This window comes from Stegodyphus dumicola, chromosome 9, assembly GCF_044657685.1.
Source record: "Stegodyphus dumicola isolate Sdum_Otavi_A_Nest chromosome 9, ASM4465768v1".
NCBI classification, from domain to species: domain Eukaryota; kingdom Metazoa; phylum Arthropoda; class Arachnida; order Araneae; family Eresidae; genus Stegodyphus; species Stegodyphus dumicola.
Window position 1 is genome coordinate 106,848,463 of NC_140776.1, and position 20,668 is coordinate 106,869,130.

At 30.9% G+C, this 20,668-nt stretch overlaps 1 protein-coding gene and 2 long non-coding RNA genes across 3 annotated transcripts in view; 1 reads left to right on the plus strand and 2 right to left on the minus strand.

The window, feature by feature from the left end:
• Nucleotides 1-3,335, minus strand: part of LOC146995445 (uncharacterized) — a 51,442-nt gene extending 48,107 nt beyond the window's left edge. The window contains exons 1-2 of the long non-coding RNA XR_015043059.1: nucleotides 3,173-3,335; nucleotides 1,057-1,131 (exon numbers count right to left, since the gene is read on the minus strand). This is a non-coding gene — a long non-coding RNA (uncharacterized LOC146995445). The remainder of the gene's footprint in view (nucleotides 1-1,056; nucleotides 1,132-3,172) is intronic.
• Nucleotides 3,336-10,002: 6,667 nt separating this feature from the next.
• LOC146995446 (uncharacterized) lies at nucleotides 10,003-12,988 on the minus strand. The gene is made up of 2 exons (XR_015043058.1): nucleotides 12,794-12,988; nucleotides 10,003-10,150 (listed from the first exon to the last, which is right to left on the minus strand). It is a non-coding gene; the product is annotated as an uncharacterized LOC146995446 (long non-coding RNA).
• A 4,722-nt stretch (nucleotides 12,989-17,710) lies between these two features.
• On the plus strand, nucleotides 17,711-20,424 carry LOC146995447 (palmitoyl-protein thioesterase 1-like). Its single transcript, XM_085823871.1, has one exon. The coding sequence runs from the start codon at nucleotides 17,885-17,887 to the stop codon at nucleotides 18,818-18,820; it is 936 nt and encodes a 311-aa protein (XP_085679997.1). The 5' UTR covers nucleotides 17,711-17,884; the 3' UTR covers nucleotides 18,821-20,424.
• Nucleotides 20,425-20,668: the final 244 nt, after the last annotated feature.

Below are 20,668 nucleotides of genomic sequence, written 5' to 3' on the forward strand. Positions count from 1 at the left end.
TATAAGTATGCAAGTTATCTTCACTAAGTGTTTTCACTGGCAAAATATGTACAACATACTTATAAACAGATAACAGGCTACGAATCATGAAATCATATGCACTAGATGCAGCATTTTTACAGTTATATGCCATTCCACACATATTACCACCTTTATAATCAAATGCTTGATTTAGGTGGATTTCATTAATCATTAAAATAACAGGCAGATCTTTTTCTGATAATTCTTGAAATTTAAATTTTATGTAACTTAGGAATTTTTGGTTGAATTGTTCATTTATTGGATGTTAATTAAAATCTGAAAAAATTTTCTGTATGGTCCATGGATGTGGCATAATAATATTTTCCGAATTTCAAATAAAATTATATGCGTATGGTGAAATCGTGTGAAGTAAAGTAGCAAATATTAAAAAATCTGCGGAATACCTATATTGTTGTTTTTCAGAGTTAAACTTTGATATTTGCTCAAGGAGAAAATTTATTTCATTGCTTTTATGTGGAATTCTCTCTTTTAAGGTCATCATCAATTCACTTACAATTTGTAAGTAATGTTGAATATTGTCTTCAGATGAAGCATTAGAGACAAATAAGTCTACGCTCTCTAAAATACTTAAAAGATCTTTAAGGTTATTAATTTTTGATGGGATTAGGTCCTGCTTCAATGATCTAATTGGTACATTTCTAATGGCTACAGATATATTAAAATTACAATCAATAATTAGCGATTTTAGAATTCTTGGATTATTCTCATTAGAAATATTAAGAATTATGGTATGGATGGGCCTGTGTATAACTACCCAGTTATTTGGTAACATCACAGTATCAAGACAAATTTTTAGTTCATTTAACTTATAAAACATGTGTTTCTTTCATACTCTTCTTTCTCAGCTAAGCTACAGGCTACTGCTTTTTCAAGTGCATCTCTTTCTCTTTTAAGTCTTTAAAGCTCTGGTGATTCCCTTGATGAAACACTGGAGCTAAGATGACTCGGACCATCAGGAAATAGACTTGGAATTGCTCCATTTTTTAAACGAGGATATGAAAATAGTACAATTACCTTCTTTCCAGTTTTTTCGTCAAAGAATTCATTTTGTCTCAAAGCATCATGTTGTTTGAAGTGAATTTCACACACCTTTCAATACAAAAAGAATAAATATATAAACACGCATTAAAGTTAAAAAAATTATAAAATGGTAAGCATTTTGCCATCCTTTTAAACACATGCATAGACCTGATAAGTCTAATCTAATCTAAGACTATAATGTGTATGCTTAAGATCTTAGAGATTCTTTGCTTAGAGATTCTTCTTAGAGACTTCTTAGAGATTCTTTCGCTAAGGCTCCTATATACCAGGCTGAATCATCAGGCATGCGCACTCCCAAGTGGGAGATTTAATGGCGGCTGTGTAGTTACGGTGCAACAATTTTTTGTGATTTTTTTGTGTAAAATGGGCGGATGTACAGCTATTAATTGTTCAAATCATTCACGGAAAGGTCATACATTGGTAAAATTTCCTAAAAATGAAGAAAGAAGAAAAATATGGGTAAATACTTGCCGAAGAGACAATTGGAAACCTGGTCCAGGCGCTGAACTTTGCTTAGTAAGTATAATGTTAATTACGCCTTCATTTAGAGTTTATATCTTCTCTGATGTTTATAATGTGCAAGTAAAGTGAAATTCTTGTGTATAATAACCTGAGTATCTGCTAATTTCTGTAATAATAGCTATAATTAAATTAGTCTAGGGTTAATGTACCCGTCGCCAAACATCGCCAATGTAGATGTTTTGAATGTGGAAAAGAAATTTCTCTTCTAATATAAAGCGCGGATTTTGTTTTCCTGTGCTAATTGTGGAATTTATACTAATGTAACATGAAAATCATTAGCATATTGAAATTTACTAAAAAATAAATAATTTGGAATGTCAAGATAAAATCTGAATGTTTGCTAAAGATATATGCAACATTATACTATAGTTGCAATATCATTGGAATGATATATAATTTTTTTCTTTATTTTATAATCACTATTGTTAAAAAGTTAGATGAGTTGTTTATGCACGGTGCCCACTACTGTTTCTTGGTTAAAATAACTTCCAGAATTTTGACATTGACATCTGAAGTCAATAGAATAAATTGAATAGTGTGAGACAAAATATATATAATCTGACTTCAATAATTGCAAGGATTGTGCAAGTTTATTTATAATCACAGTATTATACAATTTGGCAATGGAGTAAAGATTTAGAAATGAATGCAGAACATTCAAATTAGTATTTTCTTGTTTCTAATATATAGAAATATAGTCTATTTTCCAGTATAAAAGTTTTACTTAAAAGTATGGGAAAGCAGATTTGCTTCATGCATGATCTTTATAATACTGCTATGAAATGAATGAATTTTAATCTGTAAACAATTTTTGGTTGATCTTTACATTATGGTAACTTGGCGTTTTTTTGGCGAAAATTTGCCGACCAACTCTCCTACAGCAACCCTTTATTTTTTTTTTCCCGCCGCCATTTTGTCTTCACGAAGTAAAGACATGTTTCTTTTCTTTTTATCTACTGAACACTTCTTCCAACAATCTACTAGCTGAATTACACTTATGCTAGAAATTTTATCTAACAAAACTGCTTAATCATGACAAATATTCACTGCAAAATTGGGAAAAAGTGCTCAATACCATACTCCTTACGCGTTTTTCAAAATAACACATACACATAAACCATGTACACGCCGACTTATTTTTACTTAAAAAAACATCCCAGAATTACACAAAAATGGCATTGCGCACACTTTTCACTATATCCATGTACACTGCTTTTTTCTCATAAATTACAAAAATTTCACGAAAATACATGACAATTTTCTGAATCTTTAAACCCGGTAAAAAGAACATATATGAAATTACCTGATCGCGAAAAAGTTTATACCCTTTCCAAATATGAACATTTCCACATATAAAATAAATAAAATATCCAAAAACTTTTACCTCTAAATCATCTATTATATTATACACGTCACCAACGAATTCATACCGCAAGCATTACAAATACTTAGTGTCAAATATTTAAATTATTTCCATGCACGTTTACGCAAATTACTTTCCTTCCACCTTACATTTAGAACAATGCATTAAAATAATATCCTCAAATAATTAAAAATACTAACTTACCTATTCTTCTTCAGAATCTTGATTATGTGTCCGATAAACTTTTCTTATTTCTATTTCAGGATCTTTAAAATCATACTTATAGTTCACACCAAGGTACCAAGTAAAATAAATAACTTAATAAAACATCTTACTTCTATCTCGCACAATCTTAAAGAAACACTTATTACCCCTTTCTATCCCACTAAATACCCATTTCGAATTCACTTTAGTTAGGGCCATGGGATCCATTTCCAGATTTTTTCCCGATTTCCCCCCTTTTCCGATTAAAGAACCGTAATTCGTCCATTAATATCACATGACATATCACATGATCTCTCATTTCCCTTACATAAAATAATGCGTAATCGGAACTGAGTACTGCTCACATTATTACCAAAGTCCCAGGTAGTAACCTTTATCGCCTCCAAAGTGTCGCCAAACTACCAGTTACCATATTGTAAAGATCAGCCCAATTTGTTGTTAATATTGAAATGTGTTTCATTGGGTACATTTTTAGGCACTTGTGGATCATGTCAGACAACATGCAATAGAAAAAAAGATGTCCGTGTGCATAAATTTTCCCATTGTGTTACTTCATTTTATCTAAATTTCAAGGATAATTCTTTTCATTTTTATATGGCATGTTATCAGTATAAAGGCTAGTGAAAATAAATTGGTATGTGTATCTGTTTTTGAAGTGTAATGCTTAAATAAAAAGATGGTGTGTGTTTCTTCATTTAAACAAAATTTCAAGGATAATATTTTTCAGTGTTGTACGGTTTGTTATTTCTCAATGTAAAGTGTAACAAGGGGAAAAAAAACTGGTATGGTATATCTGTTTTTTAAGCATGATAATTTTATTTATTTCTTTAGTGATGCATATATAGAGAGAGAAGGTGTTTGGTCCAACTGAAGTTATAATAAATCTAATTTTACTAGATCTCTCCCTCCCCTCAGGTGTAGAAAATTTTCAAGTGCAGAAAGTGTTGCATAATCGAGAAAATATTGTTAAGAATTTTATTATTTCTATTTTTATTATTATTATCTATTTTTCAAAAGTGTGTTTTTGTTTTATTATTGTGTGAAGTTGTAACTATATGTCTTTTCTTGTGTGGCAACAACGCTTCTGTAATTCTTCAATTTGAACTTTTGGATGTGTGCCAAGTTTGATGGCGTAATGCTCTGGTGAGAGCGTCGATTGATTGTGTAGATGAAACATGTTGTTTCAGAACGTTATTTCTTTAAAATATGTAAAATAAATGTTTTGTTTTTCTGAACTCGGATTATGCAAACGTTATTTAGTTTCAACATAAAAGTTTGGCGTTCGTTTGACAGGACGTTTGTGTGATTTCGAGTAGTTTTGGTTTAGGCGTTTTGTTAAAATGGAGTTGTTAAAGGCAAAACGTAAAAGTGAACGTACTTCGTTTACGTTAACTACGAAGATTGTGGAAGAAGAATTGCCTACTTGTACGGATCCTGAGAGATTGCAAGTGTTGTTGGGGCAACTAATTGACAAATTTGAACGCTTGGACAGTACTCAAAGCAGTGTTTTAGAACAAACCAAGGAAGCTGATTTTGAAAATGAATTTAATACGGCTGAAGGATACAGAGATTCCTTTATAGCTTTAAAGGTGAAACTTCAGAATAAAATTGGACAATTGAATTCGATGAATGTTACTACAGATATTGCTTCAGTTTCGATTTCGGATACTAAAGAAAATAAAAACAGGAAGTTCAAACAACTTCCTAAACTTGAACTGAAAAAATTTTCTGGAGATGCAAGAGAATTTTTAGGCTTTTGGAGCCAATTCTCCAAAATTCATGAAGATGCGGATAGTGTGCCGGAAGATAAATTTTTGTACTTAGTGCAAAGTGCAGTACCTGGCTCAAAGGCAGCTCAACTTTTGAAGAGTTTTCCTGTTACCGCCGCGAATTATCCTAAAGCTATCGAGCAGCTGAAAGAAAGATTTGGTAGAGAAGACCTTCTGGTGCAGATCTATGTAAGAGATTTGCTTGGGCTTGTTACAAAGAATGCTACAACAGGCAGAACGGCGTCGGACTTAGGAGTACTTTATGATAGTATAGAAAGTAAATTACGAGCGCTGGAAAGCTTAGGACGCACCAAGGAAAAGTTTGCATTGGGACCTTTAGTGGAGTCGTGCCTACCTGAGAATATTCTACGTGCCTGGGAGCGGAGTCGAACTTCTGAACAGGGACAGGAAAAGAGTTCTGAAAGAACGCTTGAAAAACTAATGTGTTTTTTAAGGCATGAAGTAGAATCGGAAGAAATGATTAGATTAGCACAATCAGGATTTACTCATTCTGTTAAGCGTCTTAATAAAAGTGTTATTTCAGGTAATTCAGATTTAGCAACAGCTGCCGCGCTGGTAAGTACAAATGAAACCAGTAAAGGTAAGCAAAATGTTTGTATATTTTGTGGTAAGCCTCATATGAGTGCTAAGTGTTTTAAAGCTGAAAATATGAGCTTAAATGAAAAGAGGCAACTTGTACAAAAGAAAGGTGTTTGTTTTTCATGTTTAAGAATTGGCCATTTAAAAAACCAATGTAAAGCCAATATTAAATGCCCCATTTGCAGTTGTGATCATATAAAATTTATGTGTCCTCAGAATGTTAGTTCTGTAAAACAAAATGACTCTAAGTTGGATGTTTCCCTTTCTAATAATAGTAAGAGCGAGAAAGTTTATTTGCAAACTTTATGTGTTCTAATTAAAGTTAAAGATCGAGAGAGAAAAATTAGGATTCTTTTGGATTCGGGATCCCAACGATCATACGTTGGGGAGAAAATTATGAAGCGAATGAAGGCTGATCCTATTCGACAGGAGAAAGTAATTCATGGTTTGTTCGGGGGGAGGGAAACTGCGCCTGTAACCCATTCTGTTTTTGCTATTGACATAAGCAGTTTAGATAACACTTTTAGGTGTTGTTTTGAAGCTTTTTCTGAAAAAAAAGATTTGTGGATTTGTTCCAACAATCAAGCATGCTCAGATTATAGAGGAATTGAAAAGCAGGAAAATTGAGGTCAGTGACACATTTTGTGAGGAAAGTGAAATTGATTTATTGATAGGTGCAGATGTCATTGGTAAACTGTTAACTGACGAATACCTAGAATTACCCTCTGGTTTAACTGCAGTCAAAACAAAACTGGGTTGGACGGTTATGGGTAAAGAAAATGATACTGTCAGGGATAATGCCATAATAAGTCTTTCCTTACATGTAAATAATGCTTCTTTGAAATCTTTATGGGAGCTTGAAGTTTTGGGTATTTCCGACCCGACGGAAAATAGTAAAACGAAAAATCTTCATTGCGACTGTGAGATTGATTTTCAGAATAAATTATCTATTCGGCCCGATGGTAGATATGAATTGGAATTACCCTGGAAATGCGAATCTACCAATTTATCAGATAATAAAAGCATTGCTTTGACACGTCATCCAAAAATGATAAAGAGGGCAAAAGAAAATAATTCTTTGAAGGAATATCAAGAAGTGTTTAGAGAGTGGGAAAATTTAAATATTATAGAAAAGGTTCCGGAAAAGGAATTAAACAATAAATGCCACTTTTTACCACACAGACCGGTTATTAAGATGAATAGTGAAAGCACTAAGGTAAGACCCGTTTTTGATGCTTCATCTTGTGAAAAGGGAAAACCATCTTTGAATCAGTGTTTATTGAAAGGACCTAATTTAATAGAATTAGTCCCTGATATTTTAGACAGAATGAGATTTTTTCCTATTGGTCTGAGTGCAGACATAGAGAAAGCATTCTTGCAGTTAGGAATTTCTCCGAAGGATAGAGATTACTTGCGATTTTTCTATCCAAGTGATGAGGGAGAAATAGTGTATAGGCACTGCAGAGTAGTTTTTGGGGTTTCCTGCAGCCCTTATCTACTAGGTGCGTCTATTAAATATCTCTTGAATAATTGTCCATCTGACTTTTTAGATGTGGCTGACAAATTAAAAAATTCGTTCTGTGTAGATAATTGTATTACGGGTGTTTACAATATTGAGGAACAAGAGGATTTAATTCAAAAGGCCAAAAGTCTTATGTCGAGAGGCAGATTTAATTTAAGGGGATGGGAGAGCAATGTTGCTTCCAAATATACTACAAAACATTCTGGGGACACACCTCTTTTAGGAATATTGTGGAATTTAGACAATGATACTTTAAGGTGTAATATAAATGTAAATATGATAACTTGTGATACTAAGGTAACTAAGAGACTGATTCTGTCTATTGTACAATCAATTTTTGATCCAATTGGAATACTTGCACCAATAACTTTGCTTCCAAAACTTTTGTTACAAGAAACATGGAAGTTGAAATTTTCTTGGGACGAGGTATTGCCTCATGATTTTGTAAGTAAATTTTTTGTGTGGTTATCTGATATACTTTTGTTGAAAAATGTGGCAATACCCCGATTCATTGGAACCTTTGCAACAGTTGAATTGCATGTATTTGTCGATGCCTGCAAATATGCTTATGCAGGATGTATTTTCGTGAGAAGTGTTGATTCATGCAGTGTAAAAATTACTCTCTTAAGAGCAAAATCTAGAGTAGCTCCTATTAAGAATTTGACGATTCCTAGATTGGAATTAATGTCCTGTTGCATTGGATCCCGATTATTATATTCTGTTTGTAAAGCTCTTAATGATTTTGATATAAATGTAACTTTGTGGTGTGATTCCACAGTCGCATTATGGTGGATCAGAAATCCTGGTAATTGGTCAAGCTTTGTAAGCAATCGTGTTAAAGAAATTACTAAGTTGACAAAACCTGAATCATGGAGGCATGTGCCTGGTAATATGAACCCAGCAGATGTGTTATCTCGAGGTTGCTCTGCTAAACAAATGATTAACTCGGAGTGGTTTAAGGGACCTCTCTGGCTAAGAGAAAGCCCTGAATTTTGGCCTACCAATATTGTTTGTCAGCCGAGCGAAGCTGACTTGGAAAAGAGGAAGGTAAAACTTATTAATGTTAACTTTTCAGAGGATACCACTCCTTAGTATGCAGAAAGAGTTTCTGATTATGAGAAAATTATTCGTGTAACCGGTTGGGTGTTACGTTTTATTTCTAACTGTAGAAAGAAATCAAATTTGTATAAAGAATCTAAACTAACTGTTGCTGAAATCATAAATTCCGAAAAAGTTTTCATTCGGTTTGTTCAAAGCTCAAATTTCCCTGACATTGCTCTTAATCCACTTGATGTATTCATTGATAATGAAAATATTATAAGAGTTAAAACTAGAATATTGGAACGTAAAGACAATTCTGAATTTTTAACACCAATTTTGTTACCGAGTAAATGTATCTTTACTACATTGTTAATTGAGTCAGTTCATAAGAAACATTGTCATGCTGGAACTCAAATGCTTCAATCTATTTTAAGAGAAAGATTCTGGATACTAAAGCAACGTAAAACTGTGCGTAATGTGTTAAAAGGGTGTGTAATATGTCAACGATATAAAGCGAAACCGATGTCTTGCGAAGTGACTCCTCTTCCTGAAGATCGCGTAGGAGATTATAGGGCTTTTGAAATTTTGGGAGTAGATTTAGCTGGCCCATTGTTTTTGAAAGACGGTAAGAAGGTTTGGATGGCACTCTTCACATGCGCTGTGTACAGGGCAATCCATCTAGAACTGGTGACTTCGTTATCAACAGAATATTTTCTTTTGGCTCTAAGACGTTTTATAGCCAGACGTGGCAGACCACGAACCATTTATTCTGACAATGGGACTAACTTCCAAGGAACGTATAACGAAATGTCTAAACTTAACTGGGACATAATAGAGAATGAGGCAAAAATAAAGAGAATAGTATGGAAATTCAATCCACCAACAGCCTCCTGGTGGGGAGGTTGGTGGGAACGGCTAGTTCGCATGGTTAAAGAACTTTAAAGACGTTCTTTGGGAAAATCGGTTTTAATCTTATGAAGAACTGGAAACCTTAATTTGCGATTGTGAGTCGGTAATTAATTCTCGACCTTTAACATATATTTCGGAGAATTCTGAAGATGCTATCCCTTTAACTCCGTCAATGTTTTTAATTGAAAATTGTACTTCCAATGTAGCAGATATAGATAAAATTGACTCTCAGCATTTTTTGAGAAGAATTAAATACCGCACAAAACTTCTTAAAGATTTAAGGAACCGTTTCCGAAAAGAATATTTGGGGCAATTAATAATGAAACAACCACAAAATAAAGTAACCCGGTTGCCTAAAATTGGGGAGATAGTCTTAATAGGCGATGATTTCAAAAAACGCTTGTATTGGCCTTTGGGTAAAATTAAGGCTCCTCTAAACCAGGCTGAATCACCAACGTTTCTCTCTTGGCGAGGGAGTGAACGCGCTGCCAATTTTGGCGCGTTTATCGCACACGCTGGCTGAATGTCTGCTGTTTTTTTAAAGATTTATTTTATAGACGCGCGGTATTCAGCGCATATAAACTTTTCGGATAATTTATTAATTCTCGAATAGTATATAGACGTTTTCACTTAAATAAAAATTTCGCGTATATTTTGTAAACATATTCAAAATAACTTATTCTTTAGATGTTTCAGTTTCGTTAGCAGACTATAATAAATAAGATATGAATAAAAACTTTCAATAGTGTCAAATGGGGAAATAGTTAAAGCGTAGAGTGTGCAAATAAATTTATCTTAATGACATTTTAACAAAAATTTCCATAAAAACACTGTAAATTCATACTAAAATAATAACTTAAGAATATGTTGTCATTTAAGTCTGAGGTACATGGAAATAATTGTGCAAGATTCTGAAGAAACACTTTCTTTTAAATGTGTGAAATATTTCATAACATAATATGGAAGAAGAAAGTACAGCATTCTGTGTTTTGGATGCTTTTCATCAAATGTAATATAAATACGAACTAGAAACCGTAATAAAAAGTCCTTCCTCTTCAATCAGATCACCTTTGTGTTGCATTGTATTTGTAATACTTCTAAAAATCCAGTTTTTACCTAAATTAAAAAAACAGTTATTCCATAAAAGATAATAAATTTGAACGTATATAGAATGAATTTTGTAATTTGAGTTATGTTACAAAATAATTCATAGTTTATATATTTTATACTAATAATTTAGATAAAACCTGTCCAATTTAAGAATGTGTGTTAACCACATTCTTAAATTGTAAAAGGACGACTTAACCACATGTAATTCATTTCAAAGCATAAAAGAAAGCTTATTTTTTATTTTACACAGCAACAGCATTTCCATGCAGTCAAGTTTTTTTAACTGCTAGTTATTATACATAATACTTAATTTTAAACCCATTCTTATTAGAAAGCATAACTAAGAAACTTCTTTTTAAAGCACCACAGTGATTGCAAAGAATGTCGTGAAATTTACAAAAGTATTGAAGATATATTGAACAGCATTATAACAAGAAAGTACTGTACAAAATATGTAAATTTAGCATAACTTCTTTTTTAATATTTGCATAGTTTCCTCCAAATGAACCTTAATGGGAAGTTATCTTGCGAAAATTTAAAAGTATTAAAATGGCCTCTATTTAAGATGTAACTGCATTTATAATTATTTTGTAATTGCGAATAGATTATATTATTGCAATTAGATTATGCACTTACAACATAATTGCATAAAGTAATGAAATTAAAAGTTCACAGATACAATGTAATATAATTACAATGCAATTACCTAAATTGTAATTATAATCACTTATTTCATACCACAATATTATTACAATCACAATGTAATTTAAATTGGGTATTATATTTGCATACCCTCCACTCAAAAGGAGGTACTGATAAGCCTGGAAGTTATTATCAACAAAAAGCCTGTTCAGGACAGTTTGATGACAATTTCCACCGGGCGAAAAGTACATTCTTAAGCCCAGGCAAATCATGACAATAAAAATCATTTAGTCTTATGATTCACTATATTTTAAACCCTAAATTTGAATTCTGCACCAAATTTATTTACCTATATTTTAACATACTTTATGAATTATTAGAAGCGATATGGCAAATATCTTCTAAAAATAACTGTAAAATATTTGTATCCATTAATTGATTCAGATACACACTTTTATTATTTAAGTATATCAAAATAACAGTTTCATGTTCCTGAAATACAAAAATTATGGAAAAAGTTAAAGTAATATTCTTAGAAGCATATGATATTAGTCACCAGATGCAAAATTATAGTTAATTTTTTGCCCTAAATACAATTTTATTACACAGTAGTCAAATGTGTAACTTAATAACATGTTATATAAAAAATTAATGACAATAAGTTTATCAGAAATGAATTAATTCTGCAAATAAACTTTCTGCACTTGAAAATTTTCTACACCTGAGGGGAGGGAGAGATCTAGTAAAATTAGATTTATTATAACTTCAGTTGGACCAAACACCTTCTCTCTATATATATGCATCACTAAAGAAATAAATAAAATTATCATGCTTAAAAAACAGATATACCATACCAGTTTTTTTTCCCCTTGTTACACTTTACATTGAGAAATAACAAACCGTACAACACTGAAAAATACTATCCTTGAAATTTTGTTTAAATGAAGAAACACACACCATCTTTTTATTTAAGCATTACACTTCAAAAACAGATACATATACCAATTTATTTTCACTAGCCTTTATACTGATAACATGCCATATAAAAATGAAAAGAATTATCCTTGAAATTTAGATAAAATGAAGTAACACAATGGGAAAATTTATGCACACTGACATCTTTTTTCTATTGCATGTTGTCTGACATGATCCACAAGTGCCTAAAAATGTACCCAAAGAAACGCATTTCAATATTAACAAAAAATTGTTTACAGATTAAAATTCATTCATTTCATACCAGTATAAAGATCATGCATGAAGCAAATCTGCTTTCCCATACTTTTAAGTAAAACTTTTATACTGGAAAATAGACTATATTTCTATAATTAGAAACAAGAAAATACTAATTTGAATGTTCTGCATTCATTTCTAAATCTTTACTCCATTGCCAAATTGTATAATACTGTGATTATAAATAAACTTGCACAATCCTTGCAATTATTGAAGTCAGATTATATATATTTTGTCTCACACTATTTAATTTATTCTATTGACTTCAGATGTCAATGTCAAAATTCTGGAAGTTATTTTAACCAAGAAACAGTAGTGGGCACCGTGCATAAACAACTCATCTAACTTTTTAACAATAGTGATTATAAAATAAAAAAAAAAATTATATATCATTCCAACGATATTGCAACTATAGTATAATGTTACATATATCTTTAGCAAACATTCAGATTTTATCTTGACTTTCCAAATTATTATTTATTTTTTAATAAATTTCAATATGCTAATGATTTTCATGTTACTTTAGTATAAATTCCACAATTAGCACAGGAAAACAAAATCCGCGCTTTATATTAGAAGAGAAATTTCTTTTCCATATTCAAAACATCTACATTGGCGACGGGTACATTAACCCTAGACTAATTTAATTATAGCTATTATTACAGAAATTAGCAGATACTCAGGTTATTGTACACAAGAATTTCACTTTACTTGCACATTATAAACATCAGAGAAGATATAAACTCTAAATGAAGGCGTAATTAACATTATACTTACTAAGCAAAGTTCAGCGCCTGGACCAGGTTTCCAATTGTCTCTTCGGCAATTATTTACCCATATTTTTCTTCTTTCTTCATTTTTAGGAAATTTTACCAATGTATGACCTTTCCGTGAATGATTTGAACAATTAATAGCTGTACATCCGCCCATTTTACACAAAAAATTGTTGCACCTTAACCACTCAGCCGCCATTAAATCTCCCACTTGGGAGCGCGAATGCCTGATGATTCAGCCTGGTTTATAGGAGCCTTACGTAAAATTATAGAGAAAATTCCTGGTCGGGATGGCAAAGTTCGAACAGTTAAACTAAAAACTCAGATTGGGATTTTCATAAGGCCCGTTCAGCGTATTTATCCACTAGAGATACAAATAGATGAAAATTATTTAGTTGAAGAGCCTAACGTTAACGACGATAAGAAAAACGATCAGACTGACATAGAGCATATAAAACAGAAATTTACGTCGTCAGGACGGCTTGTTAAGAAGCCTAATGTACTAGACCTTTTTAATAGGATAACATATGATTTTGAGTCGTTTGCCACTGACTCAAAAAGGGGGGAGGATGTTGCATAATCGAGAAAATATTGTTAAGAATTTTATTATTACTATTTTTATTATTATTATCTATTTTTCAAAAGTGTGTTTTTGTTTTATTATTGTGTGAAGTTGTAACTATATGTCTTTTCTTGTGTGGCAACAACGCTTCTGTAATTCTTCAATTTGAACTTTTGGATGTGTGCCAAGTTTGATGGCGTAATGCTCTGGTGAAAGCGTCGATTGATTGTGTAGATGAAACATGTTGTTTCAGAACGTTATTTCTTTAAAATATGTAAAATAAATGTTTTGTTTTTCTGAACTCGGATTATGCAAACGTTATTTAGTTTCAACAGAAAGTTTATTTGCAGAATTAATTCATTTCTGATAAACTTATCATCATTAATTTTTTATATAACATGTTATTAAGTTACACATTTGACTACTGTGTAATAAAATTGTATTTGGGGCAAAAAAGGAAGCACTTCCGGAGAGAACCCGGTGAATGTAAACATTGCCAAATTTCGCGATAATAGTTAAAATCTGGTAACTCAGCGGATTCAACCTATTCGCTTGTTGCAACCATTCATCTTGCGTCCATTTTGTTTCGTTATCACTGTGGTTCTTCGCATTTGCAGATTTCTATTATTCTTCTTTTATTTATTACTTTTTTTCTTAATTTTTTAACAACGAATAGATAGAAATATTTTCGTAGATCCCGGTTCTCGGTTCGGGATGAAAGGAAGAAAATAAAGTGGGAGGGGTGAATGCTAATTTGTAACACGGCTGTTCACGTTGTGTTCTTAATTATTAACAGCTGTACGCACGCAGAACCATGAGGTTCGAAACGCTCAAATAATTCGTTTTCGTACTCCGCAAAAATGTGCGTTTTAAATAATTAAGTAATGCTTTTATTTTTATTATTGTTTATTCTCACCTAAAACTATGATAAATCAATTTTTATGGCGTAAAATTGTAACAATATATTGTTAATGCTTTTCTTACAATAACCTTTCAGAGGATGGCAGGTGTGACATAAATAGATTATTAAATTTTAATAATAAATACTATTTATTACTGATTATCTGTGACAGAATAGTTTGATGTATTCCCATGGTCATCAAAATTAGCAAACCACTGCTGGTGTAAGGAATATAGTTCAAATGACTCTTGAAAAGTAATGAAATGTGTAATGTTCAAGTTTTATTAACAATGCTACTGAAGAAAATTTGATTACTGTTGAAGGTTATTAGTATTGTGAAATAAATTATGAAAAGGATGGGTATTTGTTTCAATGTAAATTGCTTTAACCTGCATGCAAGTAACATAAAAAAAAAAAAAAATACTGAAAACTGTTAATCAGAGTTCATACACATTTCTGCACACAGAAATTAAGGACCATTAATGAAAAAAAATTCAGGACCTATGAGTAAACGCGAACTGAATAAATTCAATTAAAAATATTAGCGATGCCTGCATTTCACATTTGTAATACCATCCTAAAAATAAAATAGATCCATAAGTAGTATGTATTATTACTAAACATGAATTAACATAATTATTAATAAGTTTGAAAATGAAATAAACTTTAAGTAATTGATCAAGTAGCATTAAATATTTTACACTTATAATAGTTGGGCATATTTGAAAGAAGTGACATTTACATTTTACTAACTTTATGTAACTTTTTTTTTTTGTCTCATAATGTCACATACTTGGTCAGGCTAGCGGTTTAGTAAGTAGCAGGTTGATTTTATGTCAAATGGCATAGGTTAAAATGAGAGGTATCATAATCAGCAAAATTCATAACAAAAGTTAATAATTTAATAATTAATTTCTGTTTAAATTTAATACCAATTTATTTCCGTATATCACGTTTAACCTGTTAGTTTTACATCTACATGCTTATTATCTGTGAATTTTTACTACCATATGCTTAATATATTGTTTAGTCTGCTAACTAGAATTTACATGCACTAAAAATCACGTTTACAAAGTATCACGTTTACGGCTCGCCTCAAGCGTCGATGAAACGCGAGCTTGGCGAGTAAAAATGGAACGGCGCCAACGGATTCGCTCCCGAAGCGCCAACGGGTTCTCTGCGGATGAAAACCCGCAAAAAATTAACTATAATTTTGCATCTGGTGACTAATATCATATGCTTCTAAGAATATTACTTTAACTTTTTCCATAATTTTTGTATTTCAGGAACATGAAACTGTTATTTTGATATACTTAAATAATAAAAGTGTGTATCTGAATCAATTAATGGATACAAATATTTTACAGTTATTTTTAGAAGATATTTGCCATATCGCTTCTAATAATTCATAAACTATGTTAAAATATAGGTAAATAATTTGGTGCAGAATTCAAATTTAGGGTTTAAAATATAGTGAATCATAAGACTAAATGATTTTTATTGTCATGATTTGCCTGGGCTTAAGAATGTACTTTTCGCCCGGTGGAAATTGTCATCAAACTGTCCTGAACAGGCTTTTTGTTGATAATAACTTCCAGGCTTATCAGTACCTCCTTTTGAGTGGAGGGTATGCAAATATAGTACCCAATTTAAATTACATTGTGATTGTAATAATATTGTGGTATTAAATAAGTGATTATAATTACAATTTAGATAATTGCATTGTAATTATATTACATTGTATCTGTGAACTCTTAATTTCATTACTTTATGCAATTATGTTGTAAGTGCATAATCTAATTGCAATAATATAATCTATTCGCAATTACAAAATAATTACAATTTAGATAATTGCATTGTAATTATATTACATTGTATCTGTGAACTCTTAATTTCATTACTTTATGCAATTATGTTGTAAGTGCATAAATCTAATTGCAATAATATAATCTATTCGCAATTACAAAATAATTATAAATGCAGTTACATCTTAAATAGAGGCCATTTTAATACTTTTAAATTTTCGCAAGATAACTTCCCATTAAGGTTCATTTGGAGGAAACTATGCAAATACTAAAAAAGAAGTTATGCAATTTACATATTTTTTACAGTACTTTCTTGTTATAATGCTGTTCAATATATCTTCAATACTTTTTTAAATTTAACGACATTCTTTGCAATCTCTGTGGTGCTTTAAAAAGAAGTTTCTTAGTTATGCTTTCTAATAAGAATGGGTTTAAAATTAAGTATTATGTATAATAACTAGCAGTTAAAAAAACTTGACTGCATGAAAATGCTGTTGCTGTGTAAAATAAAAAATAAGCTTTCTTTTATGCTTTGAAATGAATTACATGTGGTTAAGTCGTCCTTTTACAATTTAAGAATGTGGTTAACACACATTCTTAAATTGGACAGGTTTTATCTAAATTATTAGTATAAAATATATAAACTATGAATTATTTTGTAACATAACTCAAATTACAAAATTCATTCTATATACGTTCAAAGTTATTATCTTTTATGGAATAACTGTTTTTTAATTTAGGTAAAAATTGGATTTTTAGAAGTATTACAAATACAATGCAACACAAAGGTGATCTGATTGAAGAGGAAGGACTTTTTATTACGGTTTCTAGTTCGTATTTATATTACATTTGATGAAAAGCATCCAAAACACAGAATGCTGTACTTTCTTCTTCCATATAGTATGTTATGAAATATTTCACACATTTAAAAGAAAGTGTTTCTTCAGAATCTTGCACAATTATTTCCATATACCTCAGACTTAAATGACAACATATTCTTAAGTTATTTTTTTAGTATGAATTTACAGTGTTTTTATGGAAATTTTTGTTAAAATGTCATTAAGATAAATTTATTTGCACACTCTACGCTTTAACTATTTCCCCATTTGACACTATTGAAAGTTTTTATTCATATCTTATTTATTTTAGTCTGCTAACGAAGCTGAAACATCTAAAGAATAAGTTATTTTGAATATGTTTACAAAATATACGCGAAATTTTTATTTAAGTGAAAACGTCTATATACTATTCGAGAATTAATAAATTATCCGAAAAGTTTATATGCGCTGAATGCCGCGCGTCTATAAAATAAATCTTTATAAAAACAGCAGACATTCAGCCAGCGTGTGCGATAAACGCGCCAAAATTGGCAGCGCGTTCACTCCCTCGCCAAGAGAGAAAAGTTGGTGATTCAGCCTGTAAACCAACCAAGCCAAGGCCAACTAGATCCAACTAGATATCTAGTTGGCCTTGGCTTGACGCGTTTTTAAGAATTGCACATACTCGGTATCCATGTGCACATCGACCTGTTTTCACTTAAAACGTAGCACGACTAACGTATCACGACTAACGATTACTACTGTTTCAACTGAATGAGACTTTTAGTATTACTTGCTTCAATTTTATTTTTACTCTTAAAAACAACCTTTCTACTATAACCTTCTTTTGGTACCAAAGTTGGTTCTTTTGGTCTTTGGCAAAAAGATGCACTGAGTGCAAAACAAGACATTTGTCTGTAAACAAACCGCGTGATTCTGATATCAGTTTCATTCTGTCAGTTCGTATTTAACGCTAGACTAATAGATAAGTTGACAGCTGTAGTACAACATGGAATTACGATTTATAATAGTGAATTTTCTTTTTTTGGCCATCACTATTCATTCTACTCAGAGTGAATCCGAGAATAAAGACAATGTTATTCATAATAATACTCCTGTACCAATAGTTTTATGGCATGGTATGGGAGATAGTTGCTGCAATCTTATGAGTATGGGCTCCATTAAAAGGTTTCTGAAACAGAATATCCCTAATGTGTACGTTAAATCATTGGAAATTGGGAACAATGAATTGGAAGATATTGAAAATAGTTACTTGATGGGTGTAAATGAACAAGTGTCTAATGCTTGTAAACAGATATCTGATGATAGTGCATTAAAGAATGGATATAATGCTATAGGTTTTTCACAAGGTGGTCAGTTTTTGCGAGCGGTTGCTCAACGTTGCCCTGAACCAGGAATGAAAACTCTTATATCATTTGGAGGACAACACCAAGGAGTTTATGGTTTGCCCAGATGCCCCGCAGAGAGTGCAAAAATATGCGATTATGTTCGAGAGCTCCTAAACAAAGGTGCTTATGTTGATTGGATTCAAAAACATCTAGCGCAAGCTCAGTATTGGCACGATCCCCTGAACGAAGAAACATACCGAGCTAAAAGTCTTTTCCTTGCAGAGATAAATAATGAGAATGCTAAAAATGAGACTTACAAATTGAATCTTCAAAAACTTGATAACTTTGTTATGGTAAAATTTTCTGAAGATAAAATGGTTGAACCAAAAGAATCCGAATGGTTTGGTTTCTATAAACCAGGGCAGGCTATAGAAGTGTTAAAATTGCAAGACAGTCCACTGTATATGGAAGACTGGTTAGGATTAAGGAAAATGGACAATGAAGGTAAATTACATTTCTTGAAAGCTATTGGAGATCATTTACAGATTGACTTAGATTGGTTTAAAGAAAATATTATAAACAAATATCTGAAATAAAAAAGTACTTAAAATTGTTATGATAGTATCATGTTATGTTAATAAAATATTGTCATAATTATATTAATATTTAGGATGATTAAAAATTTCATAGTAAAATTCCAAAATTTGTGTTTATATCGACTAATAACTGGACTTTCATAATGCTAAAATTACCGTTAGTTTACTTAATTCAAAATATCAGTAATTAATTATAGTCTTTTTGCTTGAAATTTTAGATTACGAGTAGTTAACTTTCTAAAACATTTAAAAAGAGCTGAAATACTTGATGTTTGCAGTGGATGTTAAAAAAAGTCCAGTCCCTTTAAAGTTTGACAGCAATTTAATTACAGATTATTAATACCATTGCCCATTAATAATTTTGAGATGTTATCTTTAATGTAAAATTTAGAAATTGTGTTGTTCCAACTGAATATAAGTATAATTGTTCCACTTTTATAGTTTATACATTTTATCAAGTAAATTTTATTAATAAATGTTGTAAAACCTTTAAATACATTTTCTATAATATTTTTCTGTTGCTATGCATGTCGCCAGTAAATTACCTCTTGAAAATGAAACTTATTTATCATTCAGTTAAAAAAAAAGGAACTAATTAATATCAGTTTGATGATAAATTATTAATCTAAGAATTATATTTGAAACTATGTATATATATTTGAACTATATTCTTTAATTTTATGCTCAAATGAAATGATTGAAATTGCTGGAAAGAAACTGGCTATTTCAAGATGTTTAAGCAATAAAATCTCATTCATTTGCACCATTTGGTAATTACTGCTATTTTATTTAATTAGCTTTACGCCATGAACATTATATAACATTTACATAATGAAAGTTGAACTTCTTGGTTAAATATAATCTTTGCGCATAATGTTTTAAGGTTCAGTATAAGATATGTATATGTTTTTCTCCTCTTATATTCCATATTCATTGCACATACAGAAATGTCAGATTTATTGTATGATTATTATTATAAATGTATATATATCTATGTTTGTTATCAGATTTGTTATATGGTGAATTTATATAAAAATGCTCTAAAAAATAAAAAAATGCCAAGCAAAAAAGTAGTATTTTTTACTTGTAACTGTATGTTACCAAATTTAAAAATACCTGTAATTTCATGCTAAAATAATAAGAAAAAGAAAAAAGTTGTTTTGATTGGTTATTTATAATATGTTAATATAATGAGTATGACTAAAATTCCTTTCACAATAAAATATAAATTATATATCAGAACAAGAACAAAAATCGCATTGTTGTTCAAGAAACTTGATCAGCTTGTGTATTTACATGTAATAATTATAAATGTGTATCTTTTATTAGCTTTTTAAATTTAATTAAAAGATTAATTTTCATTTCTACATCTTTTATATATAAAAGTGAAAGGTTTCTATGTCATTCAGCTTATTGGCATCAAATTTTAAATGAATGTATACTTGAGGTGGAAAACTCTAGATGTCTTTGTCTCCAAACCACTGCTGAAGCTGAGACCTGTTTGAAAAACTGTACAAGCAGTGCTATTAGAAACATCCATGAATGTCATGAGTATTGCCTGTTTTATGCATTTATTATAGAATAAAGAGTGGTTGATCTTTGGATTATGGTAACTTGGCGATTTTTTGGCGAAAATTTGGCGACCAACTCTGCTACAGCAACCCTCTATTTTTTTTTTTTTCGCCGCCATTTTGTCTTCACGAAGTAAAGACATATTTCTTTTCTTTTTATTTACTCAACACTTTTTCCAACAATTTGCTAGCCGAATTACACTTATGCTAGAAATTTTATGAAACAAAACTGCTTAATCATGACAAATATTAACTGCAGAATCGCAAACTCCTTGCC

Excerpts from the sequence above, each read along its gene's own strand:
- LOC146995447 (XM_085823871.1), top strand. The coding sequence starts at position 17,885 with ATGGAATTACGATTTATAATAGTGAATTTTCTTTTTTTGGCCATCACT.